A 24,225-nucleotide genomic window follows, 5' to 3' on the forward strand; every position below is an offset into this window, starting at 1 on the left:
ATAATAATGATCAGACCAGGTTCGTCTGCTGGAGCCAAAGGGTATGAGTAATGGACAGACACGGTTGATTCAAGTTTCAAAGATATATTTTTTCCAAAATTTGCAATTGGATTTGCGTATAAATAAAAGGTATTGTATAATAACCAGAGTAATAATTACAATAGTAAAGGTGAAATAGTATGAGGTATGTATAATATAAATATATAGATAATAAACAGGTATAATCAATTATAATCAATTAATATAGTATAATATAATATTAGTTATGGTATTAATATTATATTATGTATATCAATTAATAAACAAAAACCAATACAGTTCGAAAGTTCAAAACCAAACAAAAGATCACCAGGTCGGGAATTACAGCTCAAAGTTCAATTCAAAGCCTCTTTTTGAGAGGTTCGGGATTCAAAGTCTTTTTTTTTCAGTTCAGTGTCCATAAACAAAATAATCCTTGATCCAGGTTCGTGGAAACAACAAAAGGTGTCCTACCACAGCAGGAGGTAGGGGACGGGATAGCTCGCCATCAAAGAGGATTAATTCCAGAAGGGGGAAAAAACAAAAAAAACCTAAAAAAAAAAAAAAAACCTGACCTAAAACAGGAGTCAGGAGAAAAAATTCCAATTAGTACAGCAATAAAATAAACCAAGACAATAAATCAGTAAAAGTAAATTACAAAATAAATAACTAAAATAAATACAGTTTTAAATAACCAAAACCATTGAAATGCTATAATGCACAGCATTTAATTACTCTATTCAATTTGAATAGAAATTACATCCATTGATCTATTATGACGCTTCATTAGAAGTTTAATATCTAGATGTGAATTAATTTCAGTTGTAAAGTCAAATGTATAAAGGTCGAAGGTATAAAAGTCGGAGGTATAAAAGTGCACTTTCAATTCAATTAGGCCTCGAGCCTTGTGTTAAATTGTATTAAATATACAATTACTTCATTTCAAGTATTTGGGAATATTGTTGCGCAACAGGTCTAAATCTCATTCATGTGAATGCATCCACATTCATTCAAAACAAAGATGGCTGCGGGGGCACCCGGTTTCAAAACTAACAAAAAAAAGTGACCTAAAAGTCTAAACTAATAGAAATTGAGGCACTGCTTTAAGTATCTATCTGTTGCCTACGATTCCGCTGGAGTAGATTAACAGATAAGGCTGAGATTAAAAGAATATCCACAAAAATAGCCGCGCTAGCCGGCTGAAGCAACATGCTATATTAGCATTAACCTAGCTGCAGAGCAGCATTAAGATTTGTGGTACTAACAAACGTAAATCACACAACCGCAAGATTTGAGGACTCACCGGTGAGTAGTACGAATACGGGGGGGTTTAATATGAGGATCCGCCGGGATACGGGGAGATGTATCTGCAAATGTTAGATTTAAAGTCAGCGCAACGTATTGTATTGATAAATCATTTAGCGTAACCTATGCGACGCACGCACTCACCGATCGCCAGAGAGGTGGATGAGAGGATAAAGAGTTTCGTGGAGCTGTTTTAGCCCAATTGCTACTTTTAGTCGGAGTTCGGAGCAGTTTTGGAGAGTCAAACAAACGCCAGATACAGCGTGGTGCTGTGACAGGGCTGAATGCAGAGCAGTGACAGACAGGAAGTGGCGTATGGGACCGGGCTATGTAAAAGGAACTTGGCCCGGGAAAATAAGAGTAGCACAGGAAGTGGAGCCCTACATGGCCTAGGTTACATGAAGGACGAGTCAAATCAGAGATGCTTCAGTTCTTCCTTTGCAGTTTAAACCCTCTGAGCCACGGGGACACCTCAAAGTTGCATTAAAGTGTCATTTACGAACGGTAGGCAGAAAATCGTCACAAAAAAAAAAACATAAAATTAGCAAACACTATGATTCACGACATCCCGTTAAATAACTCTGAAAAGAAAGGGAAACTGTGGTGGCTGCAACGTACCTTTTTAAATCGAATAGTCACTGGTGATGGAGGTTGTGGGGTGGGTTCCTCCTCCATCCCTCCACTTCCACCTCCCCCATCGGTTTCTCCACTTTCAGCTTCCGTATCCATTACTTCCTCCTCCTCTTCTTCTTCCTCTTCGTCTTCATCTATTTCATCATCAGGTTTGGAATAATCTCTGGTGGCGGCATAGAAAAAGCAATGCCTCTCTCTTTTTGACCCTGTAAGGTGGATAATTTAGATTAATGTAACCTTAAGTGTGTATCGATGTGACTTAATGGTTCCGATTCACAAGAAAGTTCGAAGTCTTGTTGTCTGCTGTGATTCTCTACCTGTTACTTGATCATTATACGCAAAAAAAAAGGGTGATTTAACTACACAGTAAGTGACCACAAAGCAATAAACTGAATTAAACAAAGTGATTTCCACTGTGGTACAGCATGAACAACAGAGTGTGAGATACCTTCTTTGTGCTTGTAGCTCTTGGTGATGTTCTGCCTCCTCCTGGAACCAACAGCCTTGGTGGAGATCTTCTTCCCGACTCTCTTGGTGTCAGAGTCGACTTTCAACATTTCACCACTCTCTGTGCTCTGACAGAAATACACACAACACAAAGCAAGAATTCATGAAACAAAACTGGAGATAAAATTGGATCAAGGTTCCATTTCTCCACAGCTGGCATTCTGTTATCATTAATGGCCCCTGTATTTATGAAGTTGGAGATTGATGGAGATATATGCTTTGCTCCTACTTACCATATAGTAAACGCAGTCAGCATTGACCTCAGCAAAGATAAATGGAGCATCATATTTAAAGCCCGTTTGTCCATTTAGGATGCCTTTGACTGAGGCTGGGCCACAGCAGAACACACCTGTAGGAGGAGAAACAATGAAAACCATCACACAGGTACCACCAATAAGCCATTATTGTGTTTTTCCTCACAGAAAATCTTTTGCTCTAATGCAACTTAAAGGCACTACAGTGCTGATAAAACTAGAATGTAATAGGATCTAGCAGACCCCCAAAATAACATTATAAACCTGAAAATGTGCATAACATAGGCTCTGAAACCCTTTCATGCACAACATGAGTCAAGCGATGCCCATTTTCTATTGAACGTGGGTCAGTTTTGGCCCATTTCGTGCATCAAAGGATTAAAGTTTATGGGAGCAAGAGACAAGAAGGTCTGTACCATCGCTCAACTCCTGTGGCGTTGGATCCACAGCTTGCCAGCCGTCGTATTCCCCATCGATTCCCAGGTCTGGTCGCTTCATCCAACCCTCCGTCCAGACGTGGAAGTTCCTTAAACACAACACAACATTCAGAGTCTACAAGCATGCAAACGCAACACTGGAGAACCAATTTAAAGGAACCAAAATGTTCTGAAGCACTTCAGCACCTTCATCCTCTCACTGTCGACTACAGTTATAACTTGTCAAGCTCCTGGACAATCCTGGTTTAGAAACAACCCACATACAGAGGTAGAATTTCTACTGAATGATAGTATTCTAGAAAACACATTCAAAAGCCCACCAGATGGGACTTCTGGTTATGATGGCTACGTAGCAAGATGTGTTTCACACTGCTCTACTCATATAATTTGAAATTTGACTAAATTTCTCTCATTCGGAACAAAAACAAACCCTAAAGTCTTGGAGTGGTCATGGTAAAAACAAGGCAGGACAATTGGATGGAGAAAAGGGCAAATTATCAAAACAACCCAAGCTAACAGACTTCCATGCTTGAGGTGAAACTGAGAAAACACCTGAGGCTATGGCAGAGAAAGACACTAGCGGCGAAGTAGGAATGATGAATGGGGGGGATGAACGCAGTGCTGGCTGCCATTAACGCCATGAGAATGGAGTTTTCATCTAAATTTGATGGGATTATAACAGCAATAGAAAATATGAGAAAGGAAATAAGTAACTGTACTGAACGAGTGTAGATTCGAATATCAAATGCCAAAGATGATGTCGCCCGGTTGCAAACTAAACTGCAAGCACTGGAGTCGAAATGCAAAACTCTAGAAGATAATGTTCTAGACTTGGAATCACGTTCAAGACAGAGGAACTTGAGATTGATGCATCTCCCAGAGGGAGTGGAGGGACAAGACCCATGTTCTTTCTTGGAGAAGTGGATTTCAGATGTATTGAACAATGTGGATCTGCAGTCATCGGTTGTTTTGGAGAGAACTCATCGAATTGGCCCATTGAGAAATAGTAAGTCAGCTCCGAGGACACTGTTCTTGAAATTTCTCAACTATAGGGACAAACTGACAGTCACCAATGCGGCCCGAGGTAAAGGGGATACTAAATACGATGACCAACAAGGGCGGTTTCACCTGGATTTGGTGACAGGAATCTAGCAACAGAGAAAACTGTTCGACCCAGTTCGCAAAGAACTTTGCAACCTTGGGATTCGTCATGGGGTAATTCATCCAGTGAAGCTGGTGCTCACACATGAAGGGAAACCCATACTTTCAAGACACCTCAAGACGCACAGGAGTTCATCAAAGAAATCCAAAAGAAGTAGATGAACATGACGAAGGTAGAGCATCCGAGTATATATACATGGATATGCACGATCTGAAACATAAATATGTCTACAAATTGCAGACTGTAAAATGCCATGTACCGATGATGTATAACACAACTCTGTTTAAAATGTTACTTATAAGAGAGTTATTGTCATAAGTACAGTAGTGCCAGTGTGATAGATTAGTGGAGAGGTAGAGTGGTTTGCCTGATCCTCACTGTTATGGAACAGTCACAATAAGCTATGATGGAAGACAGAATAGTTTGGGGGGGATTACCACGAAAGTGAGGAAAGGGAATCTGTTTTTGCTCACAATGTTTTATCATCCATCTTTGCATTTCTCTGTGTTTATATTCACAGTGCAAGGTAATCTAATTCTCTTTGTTAATCATAGATCAAAGCGTTAATCTTAATTTATTTTCATGGATTTACAGAGGTCTACAAAAGCTTATAAAGCTCAATAAAGTTGTGAATAAAAGAAAAGACAGACTCAAAAATGTGTTTCTACATTAAACTTATCTACTAGAGGAGGATGAGAAAAAAATAGTAGATGGCAAGGTACCGTGTTCACGTCTTTAATCTCATCCCGAGCTAGGGGAGTTATGATTCTTATACACAAAACAGTCCCATTCTAAGTGAAAAACGTAATTAGAGACAAATTTGGAAGATATTTCATCATCCAAGGTTCTTTGCTATCAGAAAATATAAATTTGGTGAACATATATGGTCCTAATATTGATGACAATAATTTCTTTGTTAACCTATTTCTTACTTTAGCATCACTTATTGGGCAGCATACAATAGCAGGGAATTTTAAATGTACATTGAATCCCAGTATCAAAAGGTCAACAGGCTTAGACAATAGGCACAGTGGATGTAGAATAACTATGAAACATTTCATGCAAGAATTGAGACTGTTGGACATATAGACAGAATTAAAACCACAGGTCAAAGCCTACTCTTGCTATTCTAATACCCATAAAACATTCTCACGTATTGATTATTTCTTGATTTTCACAGAATTAATGTCCAAGATTCATAACTGTTTCTGTGATAACATTCTTATTTCAGATCTCGCTCCCTGCTGTTTAGTACATGTGGATAAAAAATTGATAAAGAACCAGGCTAGGTGGCATTTTCAACATAAATGGCTTCAGGATAAGAAATTTGTCAAGTACATAGAAAAACAGATGAGTTCTTTGACATCAACACTACACAAACAACTGCATGTATAAAGTGGGAGGCATTCAAAGCTTTTATAAGGGGGCAAATCATTAGTTATACAGGTTCAAAATCTCCAAAGAGGAGAGAATCCAAATGGAATTTAAAATAAAAATTCTTCAAGAAAAGGTATATGCACATAGTAACTCTCAGTTAGAGAATGACTTACTGAATCTGAGAGCTGAATATGATATAAAATCTGCGAACAGGGCCGCCTTGAGTCTTCTAAGACTGAAGCAAATCTTTTATGAACAAGGCGAAAAATCTGTCTAATTACTGGCATGGCAGATTAAACAATTAGAATCCAAAAAACCAATAACTAGTATCATAAATAATGGACAGGTAGTTGTAGATCTGGTAGAAATTAATAGCGCCTTTAGAGATTATTACAAAAAACTGTATGCTACAAAAAACAAGTGACTTAACCAAACTGAATAGGTTTTTAGGTGGATTGTCTATACCATGCATTCCAAATGAAAACAGGGAGATTCTGGAGGCTGAAATTAGTCAAGAAGAAATTGGACAGGCCAATGATATTATGAAGTCAGGGAAAAGAGCAGGACCAGATGATTTTCCAGTTGACTTCTATAAAAGATTTAAGAATAAATTAATAAAACCACTTTTGGAAATGATCCTAGAAACATTTCAAAATGGTAATTTACCGCCATATATGAATAATGCTTTAATCATATTATTACCAAAACCAGGTAAACCCTCCAATAAATGTGATCAATAAGCCTATTAAATTCTGATCTTAAAATGATTTGCAAAATCTTAGCTAAACGCTTACAAGATATATTACCAAATATTATAGATCGAGATCAGAATGGCTTGGTAACGGGAAGACAAGGCTCACATAATATAAGAAGAGTACTTAATGTCATTGACTTCAATAAAGACACCGGACACAGCTCTTCTGTCATTGGATGCTGAAAAGGCCTTTGACAAGGTTGAATGGCCTTACCTCTCTGAAATTGTACAAAAATTTGGACTTGGAAATAATTTTATAAAATGGCTCAAGACAAAAAACAATAATGCTACAGCTGAAATCCTAACGAATAGAAACATTCAAAATCAATAAAAATCAACAAAGGCTGTCGACAAAGTTGTTTACTTTTGCCTTTACTGTTCACTATGTCAATTGAACCTTAAGCGATGACAATACGTCTACACTTTACAATTGTTTGTTATAAAAGTAGGACCAACAGAACACAGAATTTCCCTTCATGCTGACAACAGTTCTGTTCTTACTAAATCTAAAAAAAAAAAAAAAAAAACAATTCCAACTTTGTTAGATTTAATAAAGAAATTTTGGTGATATATCAGGTATAAAATAAATCAAACAAAATCTTCAATATTATTGCTCAGTGAGACTCAGGGAAAACACCCAACTCCCGAGGTAACCCAATTCAACGTTGTAGAACAGTTCAAATATTTAGGAATTCAAATCCTGCCTAGCCTAGAATATGTCACCAGTGCCAGTTATGAATCCTTAATTACAGTTGTTAATGAGTCACTTCAAAGATGGACGTCATTACCAATGTCAATGATAGGGAGAATTAATATACTTAAAAGTCTGTCTTACCAAAACTGCTTTCCTTATTCCAAAATATGCCTTTGCCACCACCTTCAGATTTATTTTCAAGAATTTAAAAAATGTTCATTGAATTTTTATGGAACAATAGGAAGGCTGGACTACGTTTGTCTTTACTGTACCTAACCATTTGATCGTGGACTTCTGAAATGGCCAAATGTAGTGTTGTATTACTGGTCTACGCAACTGAGGTCTATGACGCATGATTTCTCAACAGCTGATCCACCTCATTGGACTGAAATGGAGTCTCATAACTTGCCTTTGCCTCTTCCCTTATTCATATATTCAGACCTAGCTAAAAAACTACAGAAACAAGTTAAAAATCCAATAATAAAACACATGATCAAGATATGGTGTGATGTTAAAAGATATTTAAGAGTCACACTCACTGTCACAATTTCGCCCAATATGGGTTAATAACCACTTTACACCAGGTAGAGCAGATGCAGCATTTAAATTGTGGAATTCAAAAGGAATTCAAAAAATCAGAGACTTATTTCTGCCACAATCAAAAGCCATAATGTCTATCGAAGAGCTGAGGATTAAATTTAATCTCAATAAAACACAAACACACCTTCAGCTTAAGACATTTTATGAGATCAAATCAAAACAATGCTCTCACTTGACCTACTTATTCATCTTTGGAAAAACTTTTTGATTAAGGACAGTAGAAGAAAAGGTATCATTTCAGAGTTGTATACTTTTTTTGGCACGTTCCTCATCTTAAAATTCACAGAAGAGGCTGAATGCCTGGAAAGAAGACCTGCAAATTGAAGTTTCAGAGGAACAGTGGCAAATGGCGTTTGCAGGAGCTCAAACCAAATCAATAAATGCACGTCTTAAATTGATACATTAATGGTTAATGTGGATGTATGTTACACCAGTGGAACTAAATGGATATAATAAAAATATACCAGACACATGTACAAAATGTATGGAAAGTAAAGGAACCATATTTCATTGTTTATGACAATGCAGGAAAATTAGAATGTTTTGGGAAGAAGTGAGAGTAACAATTGAAAGAATAATTTCAAAACAAATTACATTGAACCCTAAACTATTTTTGTTGGTTCCAGAAAAACATAACTTCAATAAAAGTGAAAGAACGTTCATAGACCTCAGTTTGCTGAATGCCAAAAAATGCATTGCAGACTCATAGACCAGTTGTGACTGAGACAGATGTCAACAAACCTTCCACTTGAAAGAATAATACACATACAGAAATCGAAAAAATGTGTTTGAGAAGATATGGCGGCTTTTCATTGACTATGTTAAGAACTCAAATGTAATGCCTGAAGAAGAAGGTGAATGATGTGTGTGGACCATGCAGTTTCCGTGCTTGTGATTTGCTTTTTTTTCCTCATTTTTTTTCTTATTAAGATGTTTGAAACGTACTTCTTGAAACGGGTTACTTAGTCAAAGCAGAGAAGCACTCTTGTTGGTTTGATTTTGTCTGTGGTTGTTATGACTGTATGTATCCTTTTGTTGTTGTTTTGGTTTTGAAAAAAAAAAATTCCCCCCAAAAATATTTGGGAAAAAAAAAATCCCACCAGATAGCATGTTGAATACTAAATCAAACAATAAAGTAAAAGAGCAATAAGAAGAACACATTTAACATTTAGTGTAGCCCCAACAATGCTTTGAAATTACAAATCCCCATTATCCTAAAACATTTGTGAAGAAATGGCATTGTTTGGTGCTTGGCAGAAATGTGCTTCATTTCACCAGGCCTCAGAAAGAGCACCTAAACGCCCCACACCAGTACACCATAATGGCATTCTTCATTGGTGGATCAAAAGCTCCACACCCAAACAGTGCCAGACAGTAATATACAAATCAAGTACTTTGAAAAACCACAGTTAACAATGAACCTTAGGGCTTTTCAGGCTCCTTATTAAGCTGCACTTAGCAAGTTCTGACATGGTGGTGTACTTTTTGGCTTTTTACTGTGTCTTATCATGCTTCTTTGTTCTGATCTGACATATAAAGGTCAGGGTGGTGGTAGAGTAGGAGAAACATTTGACTGGAAACAACCATTTCCCTTGCAGTTTAAATCTGGATCATTTTTTTTTCTGTTTATCTGTGGACATCACTAGTTCATTCTCAACTAATAGATTATATAAAATACCCACCAGATTAAAAGACAAATACTCAGATGTCATGTTTACTTTTGGGTATGCGATCTGTGCTTGGTTCATTTTTAGGAATTAGGTTGTGTTTTGCAATGGGAAGTTTGGAAAAGAACCAAAAAAAAAATGCCAATAAAAACACATTGAAATGAGGGTGTGCTGTGCTTCAGTGCATCAGATGGAGCCTCTGTGTCTCCTGAAAGTAGTTAGGACTATTGTAACACTAAAACAGTTGAACTTGACACAGCAGATGATATGCAATAGGTGAAAACATCATCAGATGCCAACCTGATGACAGTTTAGCATCAACCTTTAAAACAAAGAAACAGCAGGTTGTTCTACTCCTGCTCTGAACCTGGGATTAAGACAACAAGGACCTCAAACTGGTACCAGTGTCCACTTTGATCAACAGTCATTCCACAGGGAAAAGACCCCAAACAGACCAGATGCGGTTCCCAAGAAACAAATTTGACATCCCAGTTGTCAGAATGATGTAAATTTATGCTCTCGAGAGGATGAAAGATCTCCAGAGACCACCACAGCTCACATCTTTAGACAAGAGACACCAACAAGTGTGAGGTTGGGGTTGTTGTCTTGTTGTTATGTAAGTTCAGTTGCCTCAGTTGCCTATTGTTCACATTTTAGTCTCTAAGTTGTATAGATACCAGCTGCTTAGCCTGCCATAATTATCTTTCCTCTTAAAATCTGCTCTGAAAGTTTTCTTGATGGTGCATCAAGAAGCATTTCACATGCAGTGTTGGTGTACTAATCGTAACCAATCATATTAATTATCGAATGCAAAGTTAGATGATGTAACAATTCGGTGTCAGCATGTACAGTGCCTATTTAAAGTATTCACCCTCCTTGGAAGTTTTCCCCTTTTTATGAGACCAAAATTTAACTTTTTGGCCATCAGACTAAACACTATGTATGGCAAACACCAAACACTGGCCATCATCACAAATACACCACCCCCACTGTGAAGCATGGTGGTGGCAGCATCATAATGTGAGGATGCAACAAAGCAGAGAAATTATTAGACAACCTGAGGAAGTCTGCAAGACAATTGCAACTTGGAAGAAGATTTCCATGACAGTGAGCTGAAGCAAACAGCCAGAGCGAGACAGAAATGGGTAGTTGCTGAATCAGAGCCAAGACCTCAGTCCAACTGACAATTTGTGGCTGGATGTGAAAAGGACTGTAGACTCATGATCCCAGTGTAACCTGACAGAGCTTGAACAGTTTTTCAACAAAGGATGTAGTAAAATTGCAGAGTCCAGATGTAAAAAGCTGATTGAGACCCATCCACATTGGCTCAATGATGTAATTGCAGGTAAAGGTGCATCTACTAAATACTGATTTGAAGGGGAAGAATACATATGCAATCATTTATTTTCCCTTTTGTATTTTTCATTGAATGGCATTACTTTGTAGAAATCTGTTTTCACTTTGACATGAAAGTCTTCCTTAGTGAATTCTCAAAAAAGCCAAACTATATTGACTGTGATTCAGTGTTAAAAAGCAATACAAGGGTAAAACTTCCACGACAAGCAAATACTTTTTATGGGCCCTGAATTTTTCCAAGAAAGATGGTCAAAAAGCATGTAGTGGAGAAGCACTGCGTGTTCAGTTGAAGCTCAAACTGATCTGGATCTCGCTGTGTGGGTGTTGTCAAAGTAAGAAACTAAAGCCTTTGTGTCTCACCAAATACTGTCCTTGGTGCGCTCCTCATTGACTCCGTTGTCGTCTATGTAAGTCTCGACGATCAGATTCATGTGGACATCATGAGCTGATTCGAAGTTGGTGACCACGCGGCAGGGAATGCCCAGCAGACGCATCACTGGAACCAAACACGAAGATTTAGGTCAGATTCTTGCAGCTTACTTTGTCAAAGCTCAGCTCAATCAAACACAACTAAATACTACTCCAGTTTGTTGAAACTGAATGACAAATGTGCCAAAAATGTTTGAAAATTAAATTAGTTTGTCTTTGTTATGTTTTGTTCTAGTCTTTGCTAATCCACTATGGTGCTGAAATCATGACATTAATGCAATGCACACAATTTCAGACAGTACCAAATAACAAAAGACAAAAGAATTGTGAATAACAACGAGCAATGGAATGAAGGAGTGACATGACACTAAAAGGTATCTCTAGCAAAGAGTGTTCTATTTTCTTCATCATGACTGATATTAAAAAACAAACTTATCTCAGAAAGTATTCGGTATATTAAAAAGCAATAAATGGAAATGTGTGGAAAAGTGCATCAGAAATTGATGTCTAACTTAAATTTGTAGCTTCAAATTCCTAAAAAGTTGAAGGCTGAAGGTGTGTCTATGTCATAGGAAGAGATAAACAGACAAATGAGCATCATTTTCTGACACTGTTTGCATGGAAAACAAATGTCTGTTTATTTTTTATTACATCTGTAACTATCATTATAAGTGTAATCTATGGAGGTGTGAGGAGATGAGGTGCAGTCAGAAGGTACCTGAGCACATGACTCCGGCGAACACCCAGCACTGTCCATACTTGACTGGTTTGCAGCCCCTTTTGAACCACCTATTAAGGATTATATAGCTGCCACTCCAATTAGTGGGTCTTCTCCCACCCCAATACGGAGATTCCCAGCGTCCCTCCAAGACGCCAGAGTCATCCTGACAGTTGATCTGGAATATAGTAAAACAAAGTTCACATTCTGATAATGTGGCTCCTATATGTCAGAACTTTCAGATTCTGATAGAAATGTAACTATTTTTGCCACTATTTGTCACAAACCAAATTAGTCAAACTTGGTGTGATTATATTTAAAGATCCCATACTATGTCCCTCTGCAGCAAATTAATGCAAGTCTCACGTCCCCACAGTTTGTCGTTCAGTGTTGGTTCATTTTACCATGATTGTATAGCCCCTGCTTGTTTTGAACTGATATTTTGCTCTGAAAACCATTGAGTTGCAGCTGTCCACTCCCTCTTCAGGAAAAAAACTCTCTCTGTATCTGTAAGTGAAAACACAGCTGCAGACCCCGGAAGGAGAATGTGAGACCAGAACTTTGCACCACTTCTAACTTTTAGTTTTAGTGTCAGATGATGTTACGACTATAAAATCAGCAGTTTAATGGTGAAGAGTAGCAGCTTGAAAAAATGGCTCTGAAGTGACTGCTGCTTAAGATGTACTCTGACCTGGCATTACATTATGACCACTGACAGGTGAAGTGAAGAACACTGATTATCTCCTCATCATGGCACCTGTTAGTGGATGGGAAAAAAGAGCAAGCATAAGGATTTAAGTGAGTTTAAAAAGACAACTGAGTCAGATCATCTCCAAAACTGCAGCTCTTGTGGGGTCTTCCCAGTCTGCAGTGGTCAGTATCTATCAAATGTGGTTCAAGGAAGGAACAGTAGTGAACAGGGTCATGGGCGACCAAGGTTCATTGATGCACATGGGGAGGGAGGCTGGCCTGTGTGGTCCAATCCAGCACACCAGCTAATGTTGCTCAAATTGTTGAAGAAGTTAATGTTGGTCCTGATAGAAAGGTGTCAGAATACACAGTGCATCGAAGTTAAACTTGATGTGTATGGGACTGCATGGCTGCAGATCGGTCAGGGTGCCCATGCGGACCCCTGTGCACCACCAGAAGCACCAACAATGTGAGCATCAGAGCTGGACCACAGAGCAATGGAAGAAGGTGGCCTGGTCTGATGAATCACATTTTCTTTTACATCACCTGGATGGCCGGCTGTGTGTGCGTCGGTTACCTGGGGAACACATGGCACCAGGATGTACTATGGGAAGAAGGCAAGCTGGCAGAGGCAGTGTGATACTTTGGGCAATGTTCTGCTGGGAAACCTTGAGTCCTGCATCCATGTGGATGTTACTTTGACACGTACCACCTACCTAAGTGTTGTTGTAGACCATGTACACCCTTTCATGGAAATGGTATTCTCTGATGGCTGTGGCCCCTTTTAGCAGTGCCACAAAGCAAAAATGGTTCAGGAATGGTTTGAGGAGCACAACAACCAGTTTGAGGTGTTGACTTGGCCTCCAAATTGTGGCAATCCAATCGAGCAACTGTGGGATGTACTAGACAAACAAGTTTAATCCATCGAGGCCCCACCTCACAACTTCCAGGACTTAGGGGATCTGCTGCTAACATCTTGGTGAAAGAAACCACAGCACACCTTCAGTGGTCTAGTGGAGTCCAGGCCCCAACAGGTCATGGCTGTTTTGACAGTAAAAGGGGACCAACACAATATTATGCAGGTGGTCATAATGTTATTCCTGATCGGTCTAGTCTTAATGGACTGCAATTCAGTCACTATTTCACACTCATTAGGTTGTTTGACAACAAAAACAGAAAAATATGTAAGTAACAACAGCTTAACAAGAGCAGTTTAGGTTGCAGTGAAGCACAACATGTGGCATGAAAACAGTGTGTCACGGGGAGTGTGATTTTCGAACCCAAATGTGAGAGGCGCACAGAGCAGACACGAGGCAGACTGGCAATCGCAGGCATTTATTTCACAAAAACACAAAACTATAACCAAAAATGCCAACTATGGCCAGGACTCACACACGTGAGGAAGGGGAGATTGAAGGCGGGCTCCTGTGGGGGCAGCAGTCGAGAGGAAGGCATGTGCCGGCGCTCGGCACCTGGGGGAGCACGGCAGCTGCAGCCAGGACGACACCGCGGCCTCTTCAGGGAGTGGGCCGGCCGATCGGGGCAGTCCGGTGGCGGGGGAAGGCCACTGCACTGCACAGTAAGGTATCCTAACTTACTGGATACCGTATCACCTTACTGTGATAAGGTTATCACAGTACTGCACAGTAAGGTATATACTGCCAGTCAACAAACTGCCATTTGTTTCTTCCTAATAACAGTTTGGAAAGTTTTCTCTGTGATTCTTGGACAATTTAAACAAGTGATAATGGGCAAAAATAAATTTCTGTTCGTCTGATTCTATGTTGTCTCTACTAGTTCTCTTGTAAAATAGTAAATAATGCACTAGCCCACTACAGAGAGGCCGCTCTTAGCCCTTGTCTTTTCCCTCGGTTTTAAGACAGTGACAAAATAAACAGGTTTCAGACACGCTGGACTGTTTCTATCTTCGCGTTCTTGGGGCAAACTTTAGTCTTATTCAGGATTTTAAAGACTTTGAGGTGCTGAGCTAAAATCTGGTGAGATATGTGCTCCACCCTATGCCCCCATCCTTCCCTCATGGTTTTAGAGTCATTGGTGCATGTAGTGGTGAGGCAGCTCAAAAAAGAGGTGCTAAAAAAAGACCAAGACTAAGGCTAAGACTGGGTGGAAGATATGGCCATGAGTGTCTAGAAAGCTTTCGCATGATGTTGCAGTAATAGCGATTGGTAAAGTCCACTGTGCCACAGGGTCTTTATCCATGTGTCATGAATTGTTCTCTAATTGGGAGGGCCGTATACTCTCTGAGTGCGTTGGTGGAGTTGCGCAGTTGAAGGAGACTGGATGCCATTATGAAGAACATCTCTCATCCCCTCCACAGTGTTCTGGCGGCTCAGAAAAGCAGAAGTGGTCAAAATCTGATTTCACTGAGCTCCAGGACTGAGTGGTTTACGAACTCCTTTGTGCTGACTGCCGTAAGACTATTTAATCATTCTTAAAGGTGTCTGAATTTAATCTTGTTGTGTCATTGACTTTAGTGCCTCTTGGTTGACTTGCATGGACTTTTTTAACTTGACTTTTATTTCGACTTGATTTTTTTATACTGATTTTATATATGACGATGTGTGCGTGCATTGAGCTGCTGGATACTTGAATTTCCCTCTAGGGATAATAAAGTTTTTATCCATCCATCCATCCATCCATCCATCCATCCATCCATCCATGAGACTCAGGGTCTGGTGCTGTTAACAGTGAAGCGCAATCTCCAACTTTGGGGATGGCACGCACTTGGAGCACTCAGCTTGCATGTTACGAGACAGGCATAAGGTCAGTGACCAAAAGACAGATGCATTTGTCCTTGGTTTTGTTCAATTCAATCAAAGGCCAAATAAGCAATCATGCTAAGTTAAGTCTGTGGTAGAGCCACCAAAGTATTGGCTGTTTTTCTTCGCGCAATCTGCTAAAACCATTGAAAATTTGACCATTTTAGTCGCAGTCTACAGCCCTGTGTATGACCATTTCCATGCGTGTGACTTGGGTAAAATATTGTTGTACTCACAACATGATCCTTTATCAGGTTTTCAGGGTCTTCATTCAAGTAGACACACAGCGCCCTCAGAACACCTTCCCTCACGGAATCGAGATCATCCTCCCCAGATTCCTGGGGAAAAAAACACGTTAATCTAATTTGTAAATCACAATTTCCCTTACGTTATAGACACCAACGGTTATATACCATTTAATAATAAATTTTTGCCAACCATAGCTTTGTGCATGCTTTTGCAGAATTGTTGAGTGTTGGAGTAATACTTAACATTCTTTTCATTGCAGAATACAGAACACTGAGAACTTGCCTAATACTGCTCAGAGACTATGGATAAAAACGATAATCCATTACTTGATGTCTCTACAAGGTTTGAGGTCAACATAGTGCATTTGATGTAAAAGAAAAACTCCTATACGGGGCTTTAACCCTTAAATAATGCTCTAGCATTTTTTGAGCAGCCTCATGGGCAACCATGATGTACATTTCTTTCAATGTTCTGTGGTTACTGCTACACTCATTGAGGTTCAAAGAAAGCTCCACATGATTTAAACAGTAAACACCTGCTTTTTTGGCAACAGTACACCTGATGGCTGTGACCTCTACAAGTGGAAAAACCATGAATCTTTCACAATGTACCTTTAAATAAAATGTTAATTAAGCCAATTCCGATGTATGTCATCTTTTAGTAATGATGATTTGTCCATGTTAAACTGTAATTAGTAACATTTCTCTTTGCATTGACTAATTAGTGTACTATAATCTGACTACTGAATCTTTCACAATTCCTCTAGATTGGTTTTAACAAATTAAAAAGTAAAACAGATGTGCAACCAGAATTTATTGCCCTGATGCACAGTTGACAAATGTTACAAATGTTTGTTTATACTCATATAAACAAACATTTGTAATTTTGTTCAATTACAAAAAAACTTGAATTCTTACAGTTTTCATTTCTTCCATCAGTTGCTTTAGCTTCTTTCCAATTTGTCCTCCCCTCTTCTCATACAAGGCTTGAAGTTTGCGAGACAAAAGATCCAGTTTAGACAGAAAGCGGGACTGGAGTGGCAGGGTTGTCAATCGCTTGAACTCTGAATTTATCTGAAATTAGATAAACAAATTGCAGACAGACATAAAAATTCCAAGATAAACTGTAAAAAATTCAAAACAATGCACATGACTAGTGATTAGTTTTGGTAAGTAGCTCCCTTGTGCTTCTTGTACTAGGCGATTTTGCCAAAAAAGTAAAATCTCTCTTTTTTTTTAAGTCATTATGGACGATAACAATTTTAATTGATTTTTACTCGAAACAACCCTAAAACACTGTAGATTTTTCACCTTTACAAAATGTATATACAAATCCCCTTAGAGTCACAAAACTTCTATAATTTGTTTTTTAAATAAACAGATTATTTAAACTAGGGATGTCCCGATCAGGTTTTTTGGGACCCGAGTCCGAGTCCGAGTCCTTCAATTTTGAGGATCGGCCAATACAGAGTCCCGATCCGATACTTTATTTTATTTTATTATATATTATTATATTATATTATATTATATTATATTATATTATATTATATTATATTATATTATATTATATTATATTATATTATATTAAACATATAATAATAAACATCTATGAATGAATTTGCCATAACTCATTAGAAATAATGTTCTCATTTATCATACAAGACCATCTTAAGATGGCCATGTATATATTTTTGACACAAAGGGAATTGGGGAGACGCACTTTAACATACGCTGAGCGCAGATCATCTCGCATTGCCATTCACGCCCACAACCCGTTATCCACCAGGAGAACTCTTTGGTTACCACATTACTAGTCCAGAAAGAAAATGAACCTACCAGGTACAGAGGAATCTCCTGCCCTCTCTCCTCCTCAGACTCTCCCCTGTGTCAGTTCAGGCTCATGTCAGCACCACAAACACATGCTCACTCCAGGACCAAAAAGCGCACCCATCAGCTCCGCTGAGACCAGGAAAGCGGTAAAAGGTCAGGCTCGTGCTCTGACCGAATCAAGACAACTGTTGCGCATTCTATTTGCACGCTAAACAATGTGTTGAGTCAAGTAAACGTGTAAAAGCGTGTAAAACCTAGGCATTTCGCCCAAGGCATTTGGCGCACGGCAGCTCTGCGCACTGCTTTCCGGGACAAGTGCGGGACCTGCAGTGTTTTAGACTTCCCGCCTGGTCCCGTCCGAAGCCACATAAATACCGCCCGAACTCGAAGGATTTGGAACGGGACCTGCAGGACCCGCGGGAAAACCCGCCCGTTGCAGGTCTCTAATGTGGAGAAGCATTTGACTCGCGATGCTAAGAAGGGGCAGGTTTATCTATCTGCCCCCGGGCTCTGAGGACGCGCTGCACAGAGAACAGACTCTCATGCAATAACCATCTGTGATTCACGTAAAGTAAACATCCGAGTCCTGATCAGGAGGTGACGGCCGATTCCGATCGAGTCTTAAAACGCGTGATCGGGGCCGATTTCCGATCACGTGATCGGATCGGGACATCTCTAATTTAAACTGTTTTTAAATATTATTTGTTGTATGTACACTTTGAATTGAAAAATAGGCTCAACTAAGAAATTATAAGTTTGAAAAAGAAAATGTAATAAAATGTAATAATTAATAATTATTCATGGACATGCTACATCAAATGCGAAAGACTAACATTGAATATCATTCATCAAAACAAGTTTAACTTCTCACACACGTATAATATTATAATAATATATACAATATAATATTATATTTGTCATATTTAAAGTTTTTGTGTATAAAACATTTCAACAACATAGCCACTACGATAAGTGCTCCCTCTTTTGTAATTTGGTAAAACCGTTGTGAGGCAATATTGCAGTGATTGCGACAGCCCTACTTAAACGCAACTAAACATAATAAAAACAAAACAAAAATGTAACAAATAATGAAAAAAAATAAAAGTCACGGAAAATAAAAACATGACAACAAACTAACAAAATGCAATAAAATATGGCAAAAGCAACAAAAGGCAAGAAGGGAATATATTGTTTAAACAATGTTAAAACAATACTTTTAAAAGATCCAGGTAGGAGTTTTAAACATACCTCAAACACGTCAAAGAGGGCTGGCCATCTTCCTTTAAAGTCCTGGACCATGGGGGCATCTCGGATCACCTCATATCTTCGGTATGAAAAGGTCTTTTCCATCTTTGCTTTCACCATCTCTTTGCCATTTCTCAGCTTTATGTCGGTTAGAAGCTCTACTCTAAGTTTTTCTAATGTTGCTTCAGTTTCACCGACTGGAAACTGTGGACAGTAGTTAACTTCAGACCGCTTCGGTCTTTTTATTTTGAATGCTGGACTCCTGCCTTGTGGCTTGCTGGTCATTGCATTAACTACCACCTCTGGACAACCAAGTTTCCTTAACTCTGTACGGTAATGTGCCAGTTTGTCTTTTAAACTTTTCTTCCATCCAGAATACCCACTGTCTGACCCTCTCTCTGTCAAACAGGGATGCTTTGAGATGAGGGCTGCACCAACACTGTTAAACTGCTTATCTGTAACATACACTTTGTAGCGCACAATCTCCTGAATAAGATTCTCTAGGATATTTGAACGCAGTTTGAGATCGGGCAGGAGTAAAGTTCCATTTTCCTTGTACATGGCATTTCCTTTTTCAAGTTTCAGCTCACTGTCATATGAAAAAACTGGCACAATAAATGTGGGTGGCCAGGATGATTTTCCAACCCCAAGGTCTGACTGGGGCGATGAAAGAATGTCTGTATCCTCAGTAAAACAGCTGGAAAGAGAGGTCTCATCTGCTCGGGCAGAGGTTGCTGCTTCTGAAATAGGTATTGAAACTAATGGAGATGATTGTGACAGAGGAAATGAAAGTTGTGATGATGACTCTGACAGAGGAAGGGATGCTAAGGACGATGATTCTGTCACAGGCAATGAAGATATGGATGATACATCTGAAAGTACTAAGGTCACCGAGTCTGATTCTTCTGACACATCACTCATCACTCTAATAGTCCCTCTGTCCTGGAGTTCGTTGATGTTTGTAAGATTCATGTACTCATTTCCAAACAGTGGGTCCATGAATTGAAGTCTGATATTCGATGCAAGTCCACATTGGCGTATGACTTCTTCCATAAGTTCTTCAACTGTGTCTGGTAATCCATTAGGCAGAGTCAGCCTTTGGGCGGTATTGTCCAGCAGGATGACTTTTAGCACAAAGGGCTGGTTCATTCTTCTTTATCTATAGATTATAAAAAGTATATTAAAAAAATAATGACATCCCATGCACTGCATGCTGATTTTAACAAGAGTTATGATAGAAGGGCATGCAGATAGCTTAGTTAACTATGCTGCAGTGAGTCTAACTACACAAAGATGATCAAAAATACTGCTTGGGTGGATCGAAAAGCTTAAGATTAAAATGGCTTGGCAATTACTTTTTTTTTTGAAGAAGGGGGGGATAAGTTGAAATCCTTAAAAAATGTTCATGTTTCTTTATGCTCCTATATCTGCTGGAACCTAAGTCTACAGACAAGGTGCAATTATCTTGATACAACACATTAGAGCTGCTGCCCAATTCCCATACTAATGGATTGAGGAGTGATTGCTTATGATTGTGTATTTTTGTTAATGGCCTGCCCTTTATCAATGCATCTCTGAATTATTGGTTGACAGTTTTGCAATTTTGGATTACAACTTGATAAATTGTCCAACTCTAACATATTTATAAACAAATGGGGATCAACTTAAATTCAAACAACCAACCTTTAATAATGACATGTCTTTTCAAGGTCACCATTCGACTCGACCCAACAGCATAGTCTGCAAGTGGATAAAGGTCTGCCAGCTCTTTTAGCTGTAACAGCTTTATTTGTCTTGTTGGGGATGTAGTGAGGTCAAAGGCTCGGTAATGCTCCAAGTACCATCCACAGAGCAATCGTACAATAAGGTGTAACTGATTATTGATGATACACAACTGAAGGATTTCTGCAAACTCTGGCATGCCACTTTCTGATCCATGTAAAACAATCATGCCCACATTGTACGTTATGCCACATATGGAGGCTACTTTTGCAACATGTACTTCTGTTGTGTGTGGGTATTTTGATTTTACAGCTAAAGCAATGTCTTGGTTCAAAAGATCAACTGGAAACAAAGATGCATTAGGCACTTCAAGACTTTGTTTACCATAGGAGGAGGACTGAAGGTGAAAAGCAATCATAAATTGGTGTCTTGAAGCAAGAGTGACCGGAATATTTTTAAAACAACTGGTCTGCTTTGCAATCTGCTTAAAATAGCTATGTTTGGCCTCAAACCTAAGTGTCCATAATACAATCAAAGGTCCAAAACACCTTATCATGTGAGGATAATGCTCAATCAGGTGGTGCTTAGGCAAAAGTCTGACAGCTGGAAAAACATCCTGGTATCGTTGTCTGTGTTCAATGATCTTGCTCTCAAGGTAACCTATAGTTTCGTCTGTATGTGTTGGAGCCACAATAAGATCCACAAGGTCTTTCAAATCCATTAGCACCAACCAGGCAGGTTCATTTTGAGGCACCAAATGACCCACAAAAAAGGGTAAAAACCTTAGCAAACTCCAATTCTCATGAGCGTTGCCCCCTATCGTTTTACGAGTATGGAAGTTTTGTGGTACAATGTGAGGCTTATTTGATTTGTCTGACCATTTAAAAGGAAAAGACAATATTGCTTGGTTTAAATCACTGATCGTGAAAAACTTTTTGGAAATCAACAGAGACAAACAATACGCTAACTCAACAGGCAAGATGCCTTCAAATAAATCGTGAGCCAAATCAGGTGGAAAACCTGTCAGAACGTGGAAATGTGCGAGATGCTTTGTAAAAACACACTCTCGTTTAACTCCAAAACAATGCGAGCCTTTCTCAAGAGCCGTTTTTACATGAACACTATGTTCTTCTTTGCTTCGAAGATTAAAAACGCCAGAGGCAACAGTGTTTACGTCAACGTCACATCGCTTCGCTGTGCAAAATCGGCAAAAAAAATCTGATGAAAAATTTTCTAGAAAACCAGCAATACCATGAGCTCCAAGGTTGTCTGCTATAATACACTGCACTGTACCTTTAACGGAGTAGCCCAACAAGGGCACAAATACACCATCAGTCTCTAAGATTTCAAGATCTTGTAGAAGGGGCTCCAACACACGTTCATAGCCATATTCTTTTCCATCTACACTCTTAAAAAGAGCTGCAAGATAAATAGATGATAATGCTGATTGAGAACCTGGTGGTAGGTTACCAAGAACCCAGTAGACACCACAGAGCTTGTGTTTTTTCCTGGATGTGCCTAAAGGGTTACACACCTCAAACTCATCGGCATAGAGACGAACAGAAATAGTTATTTGATTTGCATTAAGTAAGTCATTTTCTATAAAAAAAACTGCCATCTTCTGGAGATTTGAATTCATGAGAGGGACTAGGAATAAACTCTCTCTTGCCTCGATGATGGGAAAGAACTGCATCCAAAATAGTTTTACAATTTAGAACTTGTAACAATTTTAAGATTGGAACATACTGAAAAGTGGCATTTTTACCACCTAGCAAGTAGGTGACTGGCTCAACAACAGAGAATCTCTCTTTGTAGTATTTTAGCCTTCTATGATGAGTACTCAGAGACCCCCCTTTTTCAATAGCTCTGCAAATTGGATTGGAAGTAGATAATGCAGTTGTAATATCCTTAACTAAATCATCCTCAAATTGAACTTGATTTCGCTCAAGAATTTCTTTTACAACTCTACTGGAAACTGTGGCTGACGCAGAGCTAAGTATATAGTTTAGTTCCTGAAGAAACGCATCAACAGCAATACCTGGCACGTGTACCAAATACTCCAATTGCAGTAAGGTTGTGGCCAGCTGCTGCTCAGTTGCGTCTTTTGGGTGTTCAGGATTTAGCACCTCACTGGAAAATTCTGCATCAACACCTTGTTCCTCCTCCCCCTGGCAATCAAGCAGTTGGTCAGAAGAAGACTGTAAAGCAGTGATTGTTACAATACCAGGATTAAAATCCTTTAGAGTATGTGGGGTGTGATTCCGACTTTTGTGGGACTTAAATGTGCCGTAAATGCATGTTTGAAAGCTGCAACCATTGAACATACAAGTCACATTTTCAAATTTGTTTAAATGAGTGTTGATATGAATGAAATATTCTCTTTCACTACCAAATTTTTTGGATCGACACAAATGACAGGAAAAGGTGCAGAGTACTTTTTGATCTACCTTTTTGTGTACTCTGCTATTGTGAATAAGTAAACTATTCAAATTTTTAAATGTGCATGGGCAAGAAAAATCAGTGCATGGATAGCGGGCAGTGCGGCCAAAGTGAGGATGTTTAATCCTATAATGTTTGAGCAGTGCAGACCTGGTTGGTACTTGTATGCAACACCCCTTACACTGCCACTGTGGAGAAACAAAATATGACTATTATTATTATTTATTTATTGTTGCCATTTGTCTCATAATTCTAAAAAAATATATTTCAAACTACACTAAACCAAAATTGAGATATTATTGAGGACAAATTAAAGTCACAGATGCCCTTTGTGTATTAACTGTTAAATATTGTGTTACTTAAAAGACTAGAATATACTTTTGAATGCTCTCATTAATCCATGAATACTACATATCAAAGCTTATATTAAAGTTCAACTGGACCAAATATTTTTTTTTTACAACTTTTTTTTTTTTTTACAACTTATTTGGTCCAGTTGAACTTTAATATAAGCTTTGATTTGAATATACTGTACTCACCATGTACTACAGAGCCTTCACAACATTCAAGACTGATGTACTTTGGATGTGATTGTGGTACACCTAAAAAATGTAAGAGAATGAGAAGGAAGAAGAGTTAACACTCATATTTGCTCACAAAGCAAATATGTGAATGCGTGTTAACTTTTTCTGTGCTTTGAGGATTTTTTAGCACTCAGTTGAGCTCTCATTTATTGGCACTACAGACAAAATTTCACTCAAACTTGATTTAATCAAACCAAAAAAGGAACAGTATTTGTATAGTGCTTTTCATGTGACAAGTCACTCAAAGCGCTTCACAGAGACAAGGGAAGGGGAATCATTCACTCCAGTCTGGCTGATGATGCTACTGTGGCCACAGCTGCCCTGGGGCTGACCGACAGGAGTGTGGCTGCAAACACCTGCACTAACGGACCGTCCAACCACCAGCAATCACTCACTCTCACAACATTTGCTTCGCTTCTGGATTTTCACAAGGAAGTCTCCCATCCAGGGCCCACTTTGTCTACAGTGGCCATGCGTTCACAGTAGGCATGGCCACTGTAGGCATGGTGGGTGAAGTGTCACAACGACCACAAGCACATGTGGGAGCCGAGATTCGAACCTCTGACCTTCCGATCATAAGACGACCCGCAGGTCAACACTGGATCATTTAGAAATCATCAGGACACTTCTGGAGTGAGTTGGCTGCACTGACAGTAAAGGGTGTGAATAATTATGCAAACCCCTATAATCAGTTTTTTATTTGTTAAAAAAGTTTGGAACATCCAATTAATGTTGTTCCACTTCACGATTGTGTCCCACTTGGTGTCGATTCCTCA

The 24,225-nt window shown here is 38.9% G+C and overlaps 1 protein-coding gene across 1 annotated transcript in view; it reads right to left on the bottom strand.

The window, feature by feature from the left end:
- The window catches only part of LOC111566772 (protein-glutamine gamma-glutamyltransferase 2-like), a 58,005-nt gene that overhangs the window by 20,352 nt on the left and 13,428 nt on the right, over positions 1 to 24,225 (bottom strand). Inside the window, exons 4-13 of the mRNA XM_055010620.1 lie at positions 21,720 to 21,845; positions 18,708 to 19,861; positions 16,548 to 16,703; positions 15,618 to 15,719; positions 11,912 to 12,089; positions 11,125 to 11,260; positions 3,134 to 3,243; positions 2,697 to 2,812; positions 2,405 to 2,531; positions 1,942 to 2,162 (exon numbers count right to left, since the gene is read on the bottom strand). Of these exons, the coding sequence (XP_054866595.1) occupies positions 1,942 to 2,162; positions 2,405 to 2,531; positions 2,697 to 2,812; positions 3,134 to 3,243; positions 11,125 to 11,260; positions 11,912 to 12,089; positions 15,618 to 15,719; positions 16,548 to 16,703; positions 18,708 to 19,861; positions 21,720 to 21,845 (2,426 nt within the window). The remainder of the gene's footprint in view (positions 1 to 1,941; positions 2,163 to 2,404; positions 2,532 to 2,696; positions 2,813 to 3,133; positions 3,244 to 11,124; positions 11,261 to 11,911; positions 12,090 to 15,617; positions 15,720 to 16,547; positions 16,704 to 18,707; positions 19,862 to 21,719; positions 21,846 to 24,225) is intronic.

The sequence above is a fragment of the Amphiprion ocellaris genome, chromosome 5 (genome assembly GCF_022539595.1).
Source record: "Amphiprion ocellaris isolate individual 3 ecotype Okinawa chromosome 5, ASM2253959v1, whole genome shotgun sequence".
Lineage (NCBI taxonomy): Eukaryota > Metazoa > Chordata > Actinopteri > Pomacentridae > Amphiprion > Amphiprion ocellaris.